General features: G+C 33.8%; 1 protein-coding gene across 7 annotated transcripts in view; it reads left to right on the forward strand.

Annotated features, from left to right (window-relative positions):
• XRCC4 (X-ray repair cross complementing 4) overlaps positions 1 to 19,665 on the forward strand; it is a 274,654-nt gene that overhangs the window by 108,893 nt on the left and 146,096 nt on the right. For all 7 annotated transcript variants that reach the window (XM_057541058.1, XM_057541062.1, XM_057541057.1 and 4 more), the window contains exon 4: positions 12,240 to 12,406. In XM_057541058.1, coding sequence (XP_057397041.1) covers positions 12,240 to 12,406 — 167 coding nt within the window. The remainder of the gene's footprint in view (positions 1 to 12,239; positions 12,407 to 19,665) is intronic.

Consider the following 19,665-nt stretch of genomic DNA (forward strand, 5'->3'; position numbering starts at 1 on the left):
CGTCCATTGGTGAAAGTGGGGTGTTAAAGTCCCCTACTATGATAGTGTTACTGTCAATTTCCCCATTTATGGCTGTTAGCATTTGCCTTATGTATTAAGGTACTCCTATGTTGGGTGCATAAATATCTACATTTGTTATATCTTCTTGGATTGATCCCTTGATCATTATGTAGTGTCCTTCTTTTTCTCTCGTAATAGTCTTTATTTTAAAGTCTATTTTGTCTGATATGAGAATTGCTACTCCAGCTTTCTTTGGATTTCCATTTGCATGGAATATCTTTTTCCATCTCCTCACTTTCAGTCTGTATGTGTCCCTAGGCCTGAAGTGCGTCTCTTGTAGACAGCATATGTACGGGTCTTGTTTCTGTATCCATTCATTCAGTCTATGTCTTTTGGTTGGAGCATTTAATCCATTTACGTTTAAGGTAATTATCAATATGTATGTTCCTATTACCATTTTCTTAACTGTTTTGGGTTTGTTTTTGTAGGTCTTTTCCTTCTCTTGTGTTTCCTGCCTAGAGAAGTTCCTTTAACATTTGCTGTAAAGCTGGTTTGGTGATGCTGAATTCTCTTAGTTTTTGCTTATCTGTAAAGGTTTTAATTTCTCTGTCGAATCTGAATGAGATGCTTGCTGGGTAGAGTAATCTTGGTTGTAGGTTTATCCCTTTCATCACTTTAAATATGTCCTGCCACTCCCATCTGGCTTGCAGAGTTTCTGCTGAGAGATCAGCTGTTAACCTTATGGGAATTCCCTTGTATGTTATTTGTTGCTTTTCCCTTACTGCTTTTAATATTTTTCCTTTGTATTTAATTTTTGTTAGTTTGATTAATATGTGTCTTGGCATGTTTCTCTTTGGGTTTATCCAGTATGGTACTCTCTGTGCTTCCTGGACTTGATTGACTCTTTCCTTTCCCACATTAGGGGAGTTTTCGACTATAATCTCTTCAAGTATTTTCTCAGACCCTTTCTTTTTCTCTTCTTGTTCTGGGACCCCTATAATTCAAATGTTGGTGCATTTAATGTTGTCCCAGACATCTCTGAGACTGACCTCAATTCTTTTCATTCTTTTTTCTTTATTCTTCTCCCTGGCAGTTATTTCCACCATTTTATCTTCCAGGTCACTTATCCGTCCTTCTGGCTCAGTTATTCTGTTATTGATTCCTTCTAGAGTATTTTTAATTTCAGTAATTGTGTTGTTCATCACTGCTTGTTTGCTTTTTAGTTCTACTAGATCCTTCTTAAAAGTTTCTTGTATTTTCTACATTCTGTTTCTGAGATTTTGGATTATCTTTACTATCATTACTCTGAATTGTTTTCAGGCCTCTTGCCTATTTTGTCTTCATTTATTTGGTCACGTAGGTTTTTACCTTGCTCCTTCGGCCTTAACAAATTTTTTTGTCATTTCATTTTTTTTTTTTTTTTGTGGGTGGTGCTGTATTCCTGTCTTGCTGGTTGTTTGGCCTGAGACATCCAGCACTGGAGTTTGCAGGCAGTTGGATAGAGCTGGGTCTTGGTGCTGAGATGAGGGCCTTTGGGAGTCCTCACTCCGATTGATATTCCCTAGGGTCTGAGGTTCTCAGTCCAGCAGTTTGGACTTGAGCTCCCACCACAGGAGCTTGGGCCCGACCTGCAGCCTGGGAACCAAGATCCCGCAAGCTTCATGACACTGTAAAAAAAAAAAAAAAAAAGAAATAAAAAGGAAGTAAAAAAAAGGAGCAGTACAATATCAAAGAATAAAAAACAAAATAAAATTAGAAAGATAAAAAATAAATTAGAAAAATAAAACTGTAATTGAAACAATTGCAACAAGGTAAAATAAAACCACAACAGGAAAAAGAAAAATAAAGCGGGGGGGGGGGGGTGGGGAACAAGCCAGAAGGAGAGATCACTAACAAAGTGTAAAACTAAAATAAAATTTAAAAAATGAAAGATTTATTAGGAAAAATAAAAATATAAAAGAATCAACAGCAATGAATCAATAAGGTAAAACAACCCCAATCTAAAAGAGGAAAAAAGGAAAAAGAAAAAAAAAAGCCTTGGCTATGGGGACAGAGTTTAGGCAGGGGGTGGAACTTAGGCAGGGGCAGGGTTTTGGGTGGTAAGGGACCTAGGCGGGTGGAGGGGTGATGGTTGAGCGTAGGGCGGGGTCTCTGCTTAGGACCTACACAGAAGCGGAGAGGTAGCGTGTTGAAAAGAGGGCCTTTGGAGTGCGGAGTTCAGAGTTCTGGAGTTTGGAGGTAGGGCCCTGGGTGGGGGTGTGTGGGTGGGGTTTAGGCCCAGCGTTGGAGAGGGTCTCTGAGGGCAGTGGTAGGGCCCTGGGTGTGGGGGTGTAGGGGCGGGGTTTGGGCTCTGTGTGGCAGGAGGAAGGCTCCGAGGGCAGAGGATTAGGCCCGGAAGCCTAACAGGCTTCCCGTTGCCTAAGTGGACAGGGAAAGCACAGGCCCCATTCTCTTCCATTCCTTCTCACCCCTCCCCCACCATCTCCCCCAGGGTCTCCCCGTCGCTGCTGGACCCCTAACCGTGAGTGGGTCCCACTGGGTGTAGGAACTCCTTCCCTTCCCCAGCTGCCCCTCAGGTGTGCCGGTCCTGGGGGTCTGGCCTTTACTTTTGCTCCCCCTCCCCTCCCTCCCTCTCTACCGGTGCCTGGTAGGTGCCCTAGTTGTGAGGAGGCGTGAATTCCATGTCCTCCTAGTACGCCATCTTGACTCTGCCAAGATGGAATTTTTTAATCCATAGTTTAAAAAGACAGTTATTAAGCTTTGTGAAATTTTTTTTGAAAGAAATTCATATACCAAACAAAAAATGGACATATTTTTTTCTGGATTCCTATATTTTATCATTTCATTTAAACTAGGATTTTAAAATACTTGGTACTTCTATGGCTTTTTAAAGATCACCCCGTTTGAGTTTACTAGTTTATGATAACTGATTTTAAGGAAATGCAGTTATAGTTAACACAATAATTATTTATGATTTTCTTTGTTTCCAAAAACTTCTAATGTCAATATAATCCCTTTTAACCAGTCAAGCTGTTTCATCAAATATATATAGTTCAGTGCTTTGGGAGTGGGAGAGTGGAGGTTGGCTTTAAGTTTCTGTAATTTTTAACTGATGAAAGTCCAGGATTCATAATCAGAAAAAAATGTAAGATTCTATTGTTTTCATTTAATTTTCCTAGAGAATGTTAGAGAGACCTAAGCAGTTGTTACTAAACAGTGTAAACTGGTTTAAATTCAGAAATAAATAGTCCATGATATTTTGTACTATGTCCTATTAAGATATATTTCCTAAGTATCTCATAGTAGGTATTTTATCATATTGTAGGTTTTTTTTTTTTTTTTTCCCCAGTGTTGGCTTGCTTATTGTTTCTATGAGGCCTTAGGAGCTAAGCAACAGCACACAGTGAGCCCAGCCCCAGTGAGATTTTTCTCTGTCATAGCCACTCTGGAATGCTACTGTGTTAAAGTAATCAGCCGTTTTTAGAAGACAAATCAAATTCAAACTGACTCGAGAGTGGAGTTTTTTGTGCCGTTTGGTATTGTTTCTGTTGTGGCTTATTTGTAAAATCCTTCATACCCAGCCCTTAGATTGTGTTCATGAATGTCTTATAGGATAAGTCATTATTTTGAATACAGTGGTTATAATGCTTGTTCACGACCCCACTTCAAATAAATGTCAGTATTGGGATTCTAAAATAGAGATTGCTAACTTTCCCAAATACCATATAATCCTTTTGATATGACCAAGGAATTCAAAATAACAAAAAATAAGACTACTAAGTAGACAGTTACATTCATATTTCTACCTACACATCATTTGGGAGTCTTATCAGCTACAGTGTAGGGAGTTTGATTAAAAAATAAGCAATTGGTACAGCCACTATGGATATAAGAGTATATATGTTCCTCAATAAACTAGAAACGGACCTACCATCTGATTCAGCAATTCTACTCTTGGGTGTATGTTCCAAAGAAAACGAAAACACTAATTTGAAAAGATATATGCACCCCAGTGTTCACAGCAGCATTATTTACAATAACCAGGATATGGAAGCAATTTAAGTTTCCATCAAGAGATGAATGGGTAAAGGAGATATGGTATACACACACACACACACACACACACACACACACACACACACACACACACACACACACACACACACACACACACACACACACACACACACACACACTGGAATATTACTCAGCCATAAAAAGTGAATTTTTGCCATTTGCAACAGCATGCATGGACTTGGAGGATGTTACGCTTAGTGAAGTAAATCAGACAGAGAAAAACAGATACTATATATGTTCACTTAAATGTGGAATTTAAGAAATAAAACAGATGAATGAATGTAACAAAACAGAAACAGACTCACAGATATAGGTAACAAACCAGTGGTTGCCAGTGGGGAGAGGGATTGAGGGAAGGAGCAAGATAGGAGAAGGGGTTTAAGAGATACAAACTACTAGGTATAAAATAAATAATATACAAGGATATAATGTACAGCACAGGGAGTACAGTCAATATTTTATAATAACTTTAAGTGGAGTATAATCTGTAAAAATATCAAATCACTATGTTATACATCTGAAACTAATATGACATTGTAAATCAACTATACTTCAATAAAAAATTTTTTCAAATGAAAACAGAAACAAACAAAAAATTAACAATGAGAAAATTAACCAAAGGATATAAAAATAACTCTTGATTAGATAAAGAAATGCAGTGGTCCTGAATGGAGAAATTACACTGTAATTCATGTTGGAAATAAGTTAATTCCTATAAAATAACTTGAAAATGAGTGTAATTCCAAACCAAATTCCTAGTATATTTTTTATGCTTCTTTGTTTGTTTTTAGTTTATCTGAAATTCTGATATGTGTCACTTTTGCCATATTCTCTTGGTTAGAAGCAAGTCAGAGCCCTGCCCACTCTCAGGGAGAGGGGATTACATGGGGCCTGAGTACCAGGAGGTTGGGATAATTGGGGGCAATCTTAGAGGAAATGCTGAGTACTCTGTAAGCACTTGTTTTCCTGCCTGTAATCATCTGATGGCTTTTTGTTAGACTAAGTTCTGAACTTTTTACTGTGGCCTACAAAATCCTATATGATCTACTCTCCTGTCTACCTTTCCCATCTCATCTCTGTTCTCTACCTCAGTTTTTGCAAGGACTTGTTCCCTGACCACTATATCTAAGCATACTCTGCCCTCTAGTAGCTATCTTATGACTCATTTTATTTTCTTCATTGAATCTACAACTGTGTGAAATTATTATTTGATCATTTGGCATCATCAACTTCTTCTACGAAGATATAAGGTCCAAGAGAGTGGACACATTGTTTTTCTTGTTCACAACAGTATCTCCAATGCTTAACATACAGTACATACTCAGAAAGTCTGATAAATGAATGAATGAATGAATACATTCTATGTTTAACCATGTAAGAATGGGGATACTAATTTGAGTAAGATGTAGCCCCTATCCCTTTGCAGCTTTCAGACTAGTATGAGAAAAAAAAGTTAATATTGTAATGCTATGATAATTGTCCATGCTCACCCACTAGACTACCCAAGTGTAACTGAATGAATGTCTAATGGAAAGTACAGGGAGGAGTTAGTTTAATAGTGAGAGGGATGGACAATGAATTCTGTCTTAGCATATGAAGTTTCAGGTCTGTATAGGACATACTGGTGACATCTCTCCAAAAATGAGTTAAATGTTTATAGAAGTCTGGACTTTAGGAGAGGTACCAACTGTAGATACATGTTTGGCAGTTTTCAGCTTATCTGTAATAATGGAAGCTGTGATTGTGGATAACCCTAAAACTCTATAGAGAAAAAAGAGAAGTAGGTCAAGGGACCATTCCAAGAAATATTACCATTTAGGCTCTAAGTGGAAGACAGAGAAGCATACTATGAAGATATGATTAGATGAGTATTATGAGATCTAGTAGAGTGTCAGGAAATCCAAGTCAGTATTTCTTTATGAGAACCTAATATCAAAATTAGAGTAACAGGCAAATAATAGGCAACCCCTGCCTTCTACCTACTCCACTACCCCCAATCCAGTTAACTATGGGAAAAGCCTTTTAGTTGATTCTAGATTCATGTATATTAAAAATTTTCATTGTTAATTATAACTCCTAATTAGACCAGATAAGTCTTCTAGTTTTTACTATATTTTCCATGAACCAAAAGGCTCATCATCTCTATTTCAAGACATAATGGAATGAACATTTACAGTCATTCAAAGTAAAAGTAACTTCTGAGATACTCTTATCACATGGACCGTTGGGCTTTTCATTCTCAAGGATTCTCTGACTCCCACCAATGAATTTTGCAATTATGAATACCAAATAATTCTTAGATGGTACTTAATATATTAAAGCATATAGCATGGCCTTAAAATCTAATAATTTGTAGCCCTATAATTAGAGCTCAGTGTATTTTCACTTTTAGATGATTGCATTTTGATTGTAAGAACCTATAGGATCTACAGCTCTACAACTCTGCATATGCAGAGCCTTGTTTGATCATATAATCATCTTGAGATATTTAAACATTTTTAAATAAGCTTTAAGAAATTTGGTCAAGAAAATAGTTGGAAAAGTGAGATTAATAGTCTCACAATAAAGCTGTCTTATCTGTTTAGAAAGTTCTTATCAGTATTCTTTTCTCAGTTCTAGCTACCTTGGAAGTTAAATGTGACCAGTTGTCAACCTAGGTATGTCACTGTTTTAGAAGATTCATTTGTAATATTTTTTATTTAAATCTAAAATAACATTTCAGCAGGTCACAAAACCAAAGAGTTCATGATACTAAGATATTAGTAAAAAATAGTTGATTCAGAATACTTACAGTTGATGATTAACATAACTAGGCCAAAGTAATACAGTTTAGTTTCTTTTTTACTACATAACTTGATTGATTTCCTTTATTGCTAGAATTTTACAGCTATGTATTACAACAATGGTATATTTACAACTATGTATTTGTCTACAATAGACAAAATATCCTGTATTACAAACTATAATGAATAGGCTTTACTTTTTTAGTGTACACATATCTAGACACAGCTAAACTTTTTTTTTTTTTTCCTACTTTTATTTTATTTATTTATTTATTTATTTTTGGCTGTGTTGGGTCTTCGGTTCGTGCGAGGGCTTTCTCTAGTTGCGGCAAGTGGGGGCCACTCTTCATCGCGGTGCGGGGACCGCTCTTCATCGCGGTGCGCGGGCCCTTCACTATCGCGGCCCCTCTTGTTGCGGGGCACAGGCTCCAGACGCGCAGGCTCAGTAGTTGTGGCTCACGGGCCCAGCTGCTCCGTGGCATGTGGGATCTTCCCAGACCAGGGCTTGAACCCGTGTCCCCTGCATTAGCAGGCAGATTCTCAACCACTGCGCCACCAGGGAAGCCCAAAACTTTTTTTTTGATACTAATAAATTTAAAAACACATACTGAAAAAAAAAGGAGTTCCTATCTCACCATTATTGCCTAGGAATCACATCAAGATATCTTTATTCCTCCTTTTCCTTTAGCTTTACATCTTGGTTCCCAGGACAGTAACAAAGATTAATTTTGTAAGGTTATTTAGACTACTTTGATAACGTATCAAAATTCAGCGTCTTTAGTTTTATATTCTAAGCAGAGTATCAACTCACACCTTGATAATCCTATCCCCAGAAACATTTGGAATGACCATAAACAATTCCCCTGGAATTAGTGTTTATTTAGTGTATTTTACCAATACTATATATTCTCTTTTATCTGTTTGGCCACTCCAAAGAACCTGATAACTGAGTACACATATAACTTTATACACTCTTTAAAAAAAAAAGTATCTTTTTAGGTTTTATTAAACTTATGTATTATCACAGTATCGAGAGCATTTACACAATATTTTAACCATGCCCTTTTTGTTGAAATTATACTATTCAATAAAATAAAACTGTTACATCCTTAAACAGATTAAAATATTTCTTAATTTGTGTTCAGAGGATCACTGTCCCAATTATTTCCTTTATCTGCCACATTATAATTGTATTTTCTTATTAATAAGGATCATTGCAATTTAAAAAAATTCAAGTATTTATTGAGCACTTAATATATGTCTAGAACTGTATAAGACACTGTGGAGGCTAAGGATAAGATAGGGTCTCTGATCTCAAAGAGCTAGAAATTTAAAGGAAAAGACTGCATTTCTGAAACAACAAGAGAAAAATATAGGGAGGATGAAACTGAGTGAAAAATTGTGTGAGACAAACTCTGAAGTATCAAGAACAGAGAAGCCAATGTAGGCTAAAGTAGTTAAAGAGAATTTGATCTGGACTTTGAAGTGATGGGTAAGGGGGTGTGGCATTTAATCTTGGATTTAAAGAATTGACAGATAGACAGATATCCAGAATAAAAGCCTGGCTAAAGAAAACGGATAAGTTTTCTGAAACTGAGAATTTTTAATGCAGATCAAATCAAAGATGCTATCTGTTTTGCTAGCTAAAATAATGACAGTTTAGAGTCAACTAGTGCAACCTACTATGATTACCAGTATTTAAGAAGTTAATTGTTTTCAAGTTTTTTTTACATGGAAAAATAAAAACATAGCTTAAAATCTTAGATTATAGACTGAATGAGATGCTTAGTATAGGCCTGTGTACACTGAATTCTCCATAAGTTCTTGAGAACTAACTACAAAAAGAAATTTATTTTTGCCCATGCCTCTAAAGAAGAGATATACTTTCAAAATGTCTTTAATTTGTGGTTTCTGACTCTGGTGTACCATTTGAAGTCCTGATTTCATATTGCAGATTATTTTGAAATTACAGAACTAATAAAGAACATCTGTGTTAATAGCCTTACATGTCCAACAAAAAACTAAAAGATTTTTAAATTGACAAAAACATACAGTGTAACTTTTGTTGGAATTTGCTAGTTTTTAAAAACAATACTTTTCTAAAGTTGCCACTTCATTTGAGGGATGGTATAAAGATGGGCTGAATATAGAGATAGAGCATAGAAATATTTTATGCTTCTCAATTCATTAGGCCTGATTTGAGGCCCTTCTGTAAGTCCAGTTCACATGGGCGTGGGGTCCCTTGCATCTATGAGGTAGACAGGCTGGAACAGAGGTAGTGAGAGTGGAAGGCTGCTTGCTGCCTTGGCTCTGAACCATGTGTATACAGACAGGATGGTCCAGCAGACTCACTCTCTCATACATTCCAGAACTTTTCTACAAAATAAGCAGAATATTTCAAGTAAAATATCTTTCTTGGATTGAGTTTTAAATACTTCTTGATCATTTTTATTGTTTGGAATAACAGATGTTCACGCCTGTTAAAGAACCCAAAACTAGTGAATATAATTAGAAAAAAAAGAAACTGAAAAATACTTGCCTACTCTTAAGAAGAAATGACATTTTAAGTTTATTCTATACTGAATAGCCAAGAAGAAATTTAAGAATTCTTTTTTGGTATTTTGGATATAAGGATTTGAATGATATTTTGAAAGAAGTTTCTTGTTATTAGTGATTTAAAATTGTTCCCTTTTTCTTTCGCCATCTAAAATAGAAGGTTAGGGGGATAGACTTGTGTTTATCTGTGCATTTGTATTTTACTGATGACTGTATTCAGGATCAGCGTGTGATCCTGAATATCACGCTTTGAAATGGATAATGGATCATTATCCATTTGACGTTGTTGAAACTTCCAAGTGATGAAAAACTCTTTCCTTTCTAAAAATGTCCATCTTAGTCAAAGCTTCCTGACAATTGTGATAATGCGAGAATACAAAATCATGGTGTGGGTTTATGTTTTACTGATAATGTAATCTATTGTCTAAAAATAAAATAAGCTTAATATTTCTTCTGTTCTGTATCGACTCAAAAAGTAATATTCTACAGCTAATCTTTATTTTTTGTATGTTTGCATAAGAGAAGCTTTAAAAGGTTAGTGCTCAAATTTACTTTCAATTTATATATTCTTTACATAGATAAAACTTCCCTATTTAAACTTATATACTTGTTAAATGGACTCATTATATGCACTTATATGCAAATGTTTTTGGCCATTTGATTCTTAGTATAAGAGAAATAAATCAGATGTGACAAATAGTCTGAAATAATTTCAAAATTCTTAGAATTTTTCCAAGTCTTTTTTGGGTAAAGGTTTAATAATAATAATTACACTATTTTGAAATAATAATTTTACTATTAAAATTAGAATTAAGCTCTAATTTAGGTTTTATATATCTATCTACACAACTGGATATGCTCATTAAAATATTGAAATAAAGGACAATTTTTCTTAATCTGGTTCCCATTCTTTTGTTAAGAAGAGAAAGAGGTGAGATAAAACAAATTAAAGGATTAAGAAGACATTGTGACCACCTCGGATTTCAAAAGAAAATACACACACAAATACATACGCAATTTCTTTGTGACTAAACCAGTACTATTCAGTCCTCTAAAATGTGCCTGTAATACAAGAATATAAATATCCTTTGTTTTCCTTTACATTTTAAGCAAGTATATATGCATGTTTTTCAACACCTAGGAATTGTCAGTGTTTAAGTCTTTTCACAGGGTTTCTAAAATATTAAGTAAAACATCTACCTGTGTTTTCAATCTGAAAATTTAAATTGGTAAACATAATTCATCCAGAAAAGTTTACTCTGTGGGATTAAACAACTAAATGATTCTAAATTATAGGAATTAACTGAAATGTTTTATAAATTGCCACTCAGATTGCAAACATTGGATTTTTACTGTAGTGACTTTTAGTTTTATTTGTAAACTGACTAACAATGATTTGTCTCAGAATTATCAATCAGTGTTAAATATTTCTCAATCTGTATGTAACATATGTATAGAAATACTCCTTTACAAGCAAGACACTTTAGAAATATTCCTATTAGTGTATGCCATAATAGAAATTACTGATCCAGGAGACAAACAACAACACAAAACCAAAAACACCCTTTTGTACTCTCAATTTTGCCACCTACTTAATGCCTTTAAAATCTCTCTTCAGAATTATGTGTAGGTTCTGAACCTAATTCTTCCTCTTACTTGTTGTTTGTTTAGCATACTCATTTATGACAGGAAACAGTGTAACAGGATAGTATAGTAGGATCTTGATTTTATTCCTTCAATATATTAGATAACTACTCTGAACCTCACTTTACTAATCTATAAAATGGATATAATAATAGTTCCATTTTGGTGATGATTAGATGAGTTTGTATTTGTGCTATGCTTGAGTTATACTTCAATTATAAGGTATGGTGGCTGTATAATTATAATTGTCATTTAAAAGCTTATTTTAGTTATAACAATTCTAATTTTAATAGTAAGGATATTATAGTTATTAGTAAATCATTGTGTTTCAGTACTTTATCTACCAAATGAGGAAAGCCTGTGTTCTTTTCAGAATTCCTTAACTATAATAAAATTGTATTACACTGTTTTATTTTGTAGTGCCCTCTAATAGAGGAATTAAGATATTTTTATAAGTCTTACCTTTATGCAAAAGTACTCAAGTTTGACATGTGACATTATTTATTTATAATATATAGTAATAAATTATTGGTTTTTGATAAAGGAGTAATGACTGTTACCAGGTTTATCTGTTTTTTAAAACCCTGTATTTTTCTTAGATATTACAAAATTTTTTCTTTTTCTTCACAAGTAGCTTGTGTCAGTTATTTGATTTTAACATCAGTACTAACAGAAACTAGAGTTAAGAATCTTCATGTAGGGACTTCCCTGGCGGTCCAGTGGTTAAGACTCTGCGCTTCCACTGCAGGGGGCACGGGTTCGATCCCTGGTCAGGGAACTAGGATCCTGCATGCATGCCACATGGCCAAAAAAAAAAAAGTCTTCATGTATAATTTCTTTCCTTATTCTGAGGATAGTGACTTAAATTAGGTAGTAGCAAACAGATGGTAGTATGCTTATATGGTATTTATGTTGTTTTCTTTTCTGCTAGGAGGTGGGAGAAAGACTTACCACTTAAAAAGAATTATTCTTAGGTTATATGTTGATTTATATGATAAGCTTTAGTAAGAAAGTAGGAAGTTGCCCAGTAGTTTTGTTCATTGTATTTATATCTGGTAAATGCGCTATATTTAAATCTTATACTTTTTTCCCCTCAGAAGAAAATACGTGTATTTAAAACTGGGACACTCAACCTTGATATTCTCCCCCAAAGCTAATCATGTTTTCTTTTCATTCTAGTTCAGACTTGGTTCCTTCAACCTAGAGAAAGTTGCAAACCCAGCTGAGGTCATTAGAGAACTTATTTGTCATTGCCTGGACACCATTGCAGAAAACCAAGCCAAAAATGAGCACCTGCAGAAAGAAAATGAAAGGCTTCTGAGAGACTGGAATGATGTTCAAGGACGGTGTGTGCATAATATGCTTGTATCATAAAAACACTAAGCTCTTTATATCATTGTAGCTATAAGTTAATGATTTATACATTTATAATATATGTAGACTAGCATATATTTAAAATGAAATCTATCATTAATTATACCTTTACTTAATGTGATTAAACTAAATTATTGGTCATTATTGTACATTTTATGAGTACATTAACACTTTTAGGTCCTTACTATTTGGTAGCACCGGCAAACTAATAACAATAAGGAGTAATTGGACAATGAGAATCAGAACCCATTAATATTAATCAAAGTTTAGGAAGTTGATATTTATAAGGATTAATTGACTTCAAATTATAAGATTAATAATGAATAAAAAAGGCATGAAATATAAATAAGCATAGTTGATTCCTTATTTGGAATCTTTTTATGAATGGCATCTATTTCAAGTGAAGTTTGTGTTTTGGTTCCTAATAAAGACTTATTTTTGCTGATTGATTGAAAATTCATACTATCAGCATTTTAAAAAGACATAATTGTTACTACTGGATAAGACATTTGAAAGCTTTTATTTTCCTGATTTTGCTCCTTTTAAACGATGAAGAAGAAAGTGACCTATCTTCTCAATTATGCATTTTTCTCAACTATATCATAATCTAGGCTGGTCCAGGGTGTAGCCTGTATTACTCTATTGTGTAAAAGATGTTTGAAGGAAATAAAATATATGTTGTGAATATTTGTATCTCTATAAAGATACATAAATATAATATGCATGCATTTGTATATATATACATTGCAACATTTGAAATAATTATGTAGAATATATAAAATAATTATTATTATTATTACATCCAGTATATAAAGTAGATTTTTTATCTTTCATTCAAACCAGTTGCTCTAAAACATAAGAACATTTATCCAATTTAGGGTCTTTTTAGGGCACCCACTAAGATTGTTCTTTATGGACATTAGTAAGTATATGGGGGAGTGCATGAAAAACGTGAAGGGTTTTATCATCATCAATATATGTATGTGAAAATGAGGTTGACTAGAGGAAATTGTTTCTATACATTTACTTATATTTATTAATTAATGCAAGGCATCAACTTAACAACTATCACCTAAAAGTTGGTTCTATTTGGCTCTCATTTATTATATTAATAAAGTATCTTGTTTTCTTTTAGTTCTGAATTAATTTTTTATCTCCAATTATATAAAGTAATTAGACCAAATCAAAATTATATAAATGTTAGGAAACCATACAGAAAAATAATTTAGCGTTTCTCTTTAACTTTCTCTTTAAAATTCATGTTCCTATGAATTAATATCAAATATTTGTTCTAGAAAGCATGTTTGGGGCTCATATCAGTAGTTTGGGTGTGTTTTTCTATTTTATATACAAAATGAATCAAATGAAAGGAGACGTACTCTGGTCGTGATAAGCCATTATATTAAAAACTCAAAATACCCTCAGGATGATTGGAAATTTGATTCACAAATTGCCCACAAAAATGCAGACTGGGTACTTGGTACTTGAGCAAATTGCTTTAAAATGTCTGCCAGAGGTTGAAAGAGGTATTATCTCATCAGTATTCAACACCACTGCCATAGGATGGAAAGCAGCAGGGAACAAAGATGAGACAGTGGAGACAAATATACCTTGTGCTGTAAAACAGCATATGAGGGTATATATAATATGCGCCCCACGGATGCTTGATTTGCTATTTCTGAATTACCCAGAAAATTCTTTTGTGTTATTGTGGCAAAAAGTTACCTATTTGATCAAAGGCATAGCCATGTAGCTTATCACAGTCTTATTATGCTCCAGCTATTCTTTTATTTTGTAAATACTGGATCACATATCTTCTTCAGGAATTGAAGATGTGTGCCCTTGGAGTGGCCCTTCAAACAGAGGAAACAAAATCCACTCCAGAGAATTCTAGGCTCTTGGTTGTATTCTAGATGTTGGATTAGTAGATTTATCTATTTTCCAAATTTGGTTTTCTTTCGTATCACAGAGAAAGTGGCCATTTTAAAGAGCTGTAAATACACCTTGGTCGTGGCCAAGCAGTATTTCCTGAAGTGTTCCCTCTCCAGAGCCTTAGTACACTGGGAAATGAGCAAAGGATTTACAGCTCCTGCTTCCATAAGGCAGTAGTACTGATCAAGAGTCTTTAGAGAGATTAGAAATAGGATACAAACATACTGAGTTAGGTAACTGACCACATAGATAGTAGAGTTGAGGTCATCTCAGTAGACCTGGTCACAGTTCAGTTTCCTGTGCTGCTTCTGATTAGTCTTATATCAGTGTCCATTCGTGATCCAATCATTTCTTCCTTATCATTGTTCAAGACTATGTGTGCCTGGGAGAGTGGGGGTGTGGGGCACAAAATAGGTGCTGAGAATTCCCTTAGAAGCTATGGTAGATAGGTCTGAAATATATTTAATACACAATAGGATATTATATGAGCAAAAAGCAATCATACACATGTGTGCTTATACCATGGAAAATGTTTATGATGTGTTGAGGCAAAATGTGAATTTCCAAAAATATGAAGAGTATCTCATTTTTCTGTAAAATGTGTCTTTAGCTAGAGAGTATCTAGAAGGAGAAAATTAAATGATAATAGTGTGTGTCTGGAATTGTGGATTAAATTTTCCTTTACTTCTTGGGAGTATTTTTTGCATATATTTTTGTATTTAAATATGTATCATTATTATAATCAGAGCCAAATCTAAAGCTATTTCCATTTGGGATGGCAGTGGAGAATAAATAAGGTTTGAGTAAGGAGTGAGGAATTACAGTAAGCGTAAAAAGAATGAGATTTAACGTGTAGACTTTTAACATATATATTTGCTGTTATTCTTTTTTTTGCTATTTAATAATTGCAGTCTTAGCTCCATTTTAAACAAGTGACATTACTGGATTAATTTAATTCTGTATAGTTTAGATAAAGGAGAAGACATTAGAAATATTGTATGTAAATCCTTAGTTCATTAGCTATATTTATTTCACTGGTTTTTCCTATTTAGTTTCAAATAACAACTCTCAAGTTCCACGTTACTGAATAGGTCTTTTGTTTGCACTCAGACATCAAGTTAGAAACTCTCTAGCTTTACTCTGAGTTATAGTTATTAAACCTATAATTGAAGGCAGTTTTCAGCATTTTGAATTGGGTTGACACTCATGGAATCATTAGAATAGAAGAGACCTTGAAAGCTCTTCTACTTCATCTCTCTGCCTTCAAGCTAGGATCACATTATAGCCAGATGAATTTAGTCCAATTTTTAAAGACCTCAAGAGATATCTTCAACTCCCGTTGGTAGCCCATTACATTGTTTAAGAACAGTCACAGGCAGAAAATTCTTCCTTCCATCTATTGGTAATCTGAGTCCTTCATGGTGTACTGAAGGCCATTTCCTCTTGTTCTGTCATCAGAAAGGATGAGGAACAGCTGTTTACCATCTTCTTCAGTACTTAAAGGCTTATTAAATCTCTTTACCACTGCTTGCTTTTCCATTTCTTTTTAGCATTCTTTCTCCTCTGAACTCTATGTAGATTTTCTTTTGCTGCACAACCCTGACCTGGATATAAATTTGATCAGAGCTGTAAATACAAGGATTACTGCACTGTTTCTAAGTACCACATGTTCACATTTACATATATATTGTTTTATTTTGGGTTATCATTTACTCTTTTATTTTGGATGTTATTTCTCCATGAAATTACCTTGTTTCTGCTCTCATTTTTGTTTTTTTTAATTAATTAATTAATTTATTTACTTTATTTATTTATTTTTGGCTGCGTTGGGTCTTCCTTGCTGCCTGCGTGCTTTCTCTAGTTGCAGCAAGCGGGGGCTACTCTTCGTTGCGGTGCGTGGGCTTCTCATTGTGTTGGCTTTTCTTGTTGCGGAGCACAGGCTCTAGGCACGCGGGCTTCTGTAGTTGTGGCTCGCGGGCTCTAGAGCGCAGGGTCAGTAGTTGTGGCGCACGGGCTTCGTTGCTCCGTGGCATGTGGAAACTTCCCAGACCAGGTCTTGAACCCTTGTCCCCTGCATTGGCAGGCGGATTCTTAACCACTGTGCCACCAGGGAAGCCCCTTTGTTGTTTTTTTGACATTTATTCTTAAATTCTTTGTTTTCCCATCCAGAAATATTTTATTTTGAATATTCAGTGTTTTCCATATTTAGTTTTTACTCTTTTAGTTTTTTTTTTTTTCTTAAGTACTATCCTTTGGTCCCGAGTTCCTAGATACCTCAGTCCTAGGCTGCTGATTAAACTTTATTATTCTGTTGTCCCAGTCACTGTTAAAAGGATAAAGCATCATTAGGCCTTTCCTGTTTGATGTTATTTATGGTTTCATCAGGTTTGAGCTTTGCTTTGGAGATGATCCTTGGACTAGCTGTGGTCTGATCTGGTTGTATATAAGTTCTCCTTTAGTATTGCTAAACTTAGCAATGAATCCCATATGCCTCACTTACTAATACCTGTTCAGTTCTTGAGGTGGAGGTTGGCAGGAGGCAAGTATCAATAATATGGAAGGCATAGTAACATCATAATGCTGTAAGGGAGAAATGGCATTACAAATGTGATGGGAGGATGGTATGTACCTGTTAGTTACTGAATATTAAATAAAAAGATAGAGTTCTCTGAGTTTGTTAATAATTAATAATCAAGAGTAAATTCATATCCTGAAACTATTCACAATAATACTATTTCCTAGCCAACTCCCACTCCCCAGCTTTGTCTAGGAAGTGTTATTCAGTTTAATGATTAGAGGTTTGGTTGTAACAAAATCCTAAAGCTTTGCTAAAACCAAGCAAGGTTAACTCACAGAATGCCATTCATTCTACTGAGTTTGCTTTCCTATCACAGAAATGTTGTTACCTTTGACAATGTAGCCGTGACACTATCTATTCTGATTAATAATATTCTTTAGACAAAAAGATATGATATTTCATTTTGATATCTATTTTCATTTTTAATTCATGAGTTATACCAAATGTTAATTTTAATAAAGGTTTGGAAATTTGCTTGATAGTTGGTAAGTACACATAATATTTCAATCAAGAATTATTGAAGTGATTTATATGGAAATTATGCCTTTAAATCAGAGAAGTTACTAATTGGTTACTATTATGGTTTTACATATTGAATTATTATACAATATTTTTATTGTAAATTTTTATAACTGATTTTTACTTTGTATATGTTTAAAGTATTTTATTATTGTACACTCAGGTGTATGTTCTAGTTACCTTTTAAACATTTGTTATTGTGTTACATTGGAAAATAGTACAAGAAAATAAGAATATAATGTTTACAAACACTTTGCATCTGAAATATAAATGCAGTAACATGTCCCAGCTTAAAATAAGCCATCAATATTGGCAGCTTCTCCTCAACTTTGTCTCTATTTTTTTCCCACACCTTTTGGAGTACTTTCTCAGAGAGCTTTGCTTGATGATATATTAATATTTATATTAATATTTATCACAGTTTTTTTTGCAAGTGGATAAACAATTTTTTTAATTAAAGTTAAGCCTGAATAAAATGTTCAGCAAGTACAGATGAGTATGAAATTTAAAATCCTCTATCCTTAGCCTACCCTTGGAGGTAATTAATTTTTAGAATTTCTATTTTCATTCTTTTGGTGATTTGCTATATATACTTATTCACTCTACTTCTTAATGTTCTGAAATTTAAGATTTACTTGTTTGCTCCCTGCTATAAGATAAGGAATTTTCATCACTTCCCCTGGTCTTGTTTTTCTCCCCTGAACCACATCCCAGGTTTCGTTTTAATTTTACTTTCATGCATCTTTTGGTCACATTTATTTATTTTAAAATCCATTAGCCTTTTAGGCAATGTAATTGATTCCCTCTTTACAAAATATAAGTATTAAGCATCGCTACGCTCTTTCATTTATTTTCTTCCTTTCTATGCCTGAACTCTTTTAACTGTACCATTATGTGCATCACTTAAATATCACAGTTTTTTAGAAGCTTGAAGAAGATGAAAAATATTACTGTTACAATAGTGAATAGCTATTAAAGGAGTGAAAAATATAATATTCAGAATCACTGGTTTTCCATTTCTTTATAAGATGTCCATATTAACTTGCTCACTTCATTCATTTATCTGATAAATAGCTATTCAACATCTGTTGAATGCCAAACACTATGCTAGGCACAGAGGATAAAGCAGCCAATAAAACATACATGCTCTCTGCCCTTACGGAATTCACAGCCTTGGCAATGACTATGGTATAAGACTGCTGTAATTGGTCCCAGAAAATATAATGCCATATGTTCCCTTTCATCCCATGAGAGGCCCTAATTCTTTGCATTTCTAGCTAGGTAGTCTCTTGAAAGTATAAGGGCATGTATATCAAATTTTGACGTTTTTGTTTCTAATTATTTCAATGAAAAATATATATATTTAAATAATATATATAATGAAAATACTAGAATACCTGTATAGAACAACAAGTATAATTAACAGTATGGTAAAGAGAAAACCAGGTAGAGCTAAACTACTTTTAAAAGAATATATTACATGAAATAATTTATATTTGAATCTTTAAAATAGAGGTTTATTCATGGTGTGTGTGCATGCACATATCAAGTATATACAACCTCTGCTAGTTTGCCTTCTTTATTTTATATATATCTGAGAGATTAAAATTAGTACAGTCTCCTGTTAGCTCATTTGAACATTGTAGGAAGAATTATAAATGATAGAGAATTTTATGTTTTGTCTTATATATCTACATTTTAAAATGTATAGTGTTTCACATTTGCTGTTTCATTAATCTCCTTGGAAATTTCAAGTTGGATAAAAATATGTGTGTGTGTATGTGTGTGTGTGTGTGTGTGTGTTTGCTGGGTTATAAGATACAACTGGGTATGTCATGTTCTTGTTGTGGAGCAGTTCATAATCTATTTGGGGAGAACAGATTAGGTAAATTACTTAATCACAAAACAAGATCATGGTTGCTGTTATAGTAATATTAACAAAGTACAAGAAACGTAGGCTATAGTTACTTGTTTGAAATTTCTCCCACAAATATATTCTTTTGGAAATAAACCATAGTTGTGAATAAGTTATTACATTTAGGCATTTAGATGTTTTAAAAGCTTTTTTGCTATCAGTTTCCAATTTCTATCCTTTTCTCAGTATGTAAACTACAAACGCTAATGAACAATAAGTTCTAATTATTTGTTTACCTATATAAAACTTTAAATCAATGAAAACATGTTAAAATGATTTTAATTGTA

Source organism: Balaenoptera acutorostrata, chromosome 2, assembly GCF_949987535.1.
Source record: "Balaenoptera acutorostrata chromosome 2, mBalAcu1.1, whole genome shotgun sequence".
NCBI lineage: Eukaryota > Metazoa > Chordata > Mammalia > Artiodactyla > Balaenopteridae > Balaenoptera > Balaenoptera acutorostrata.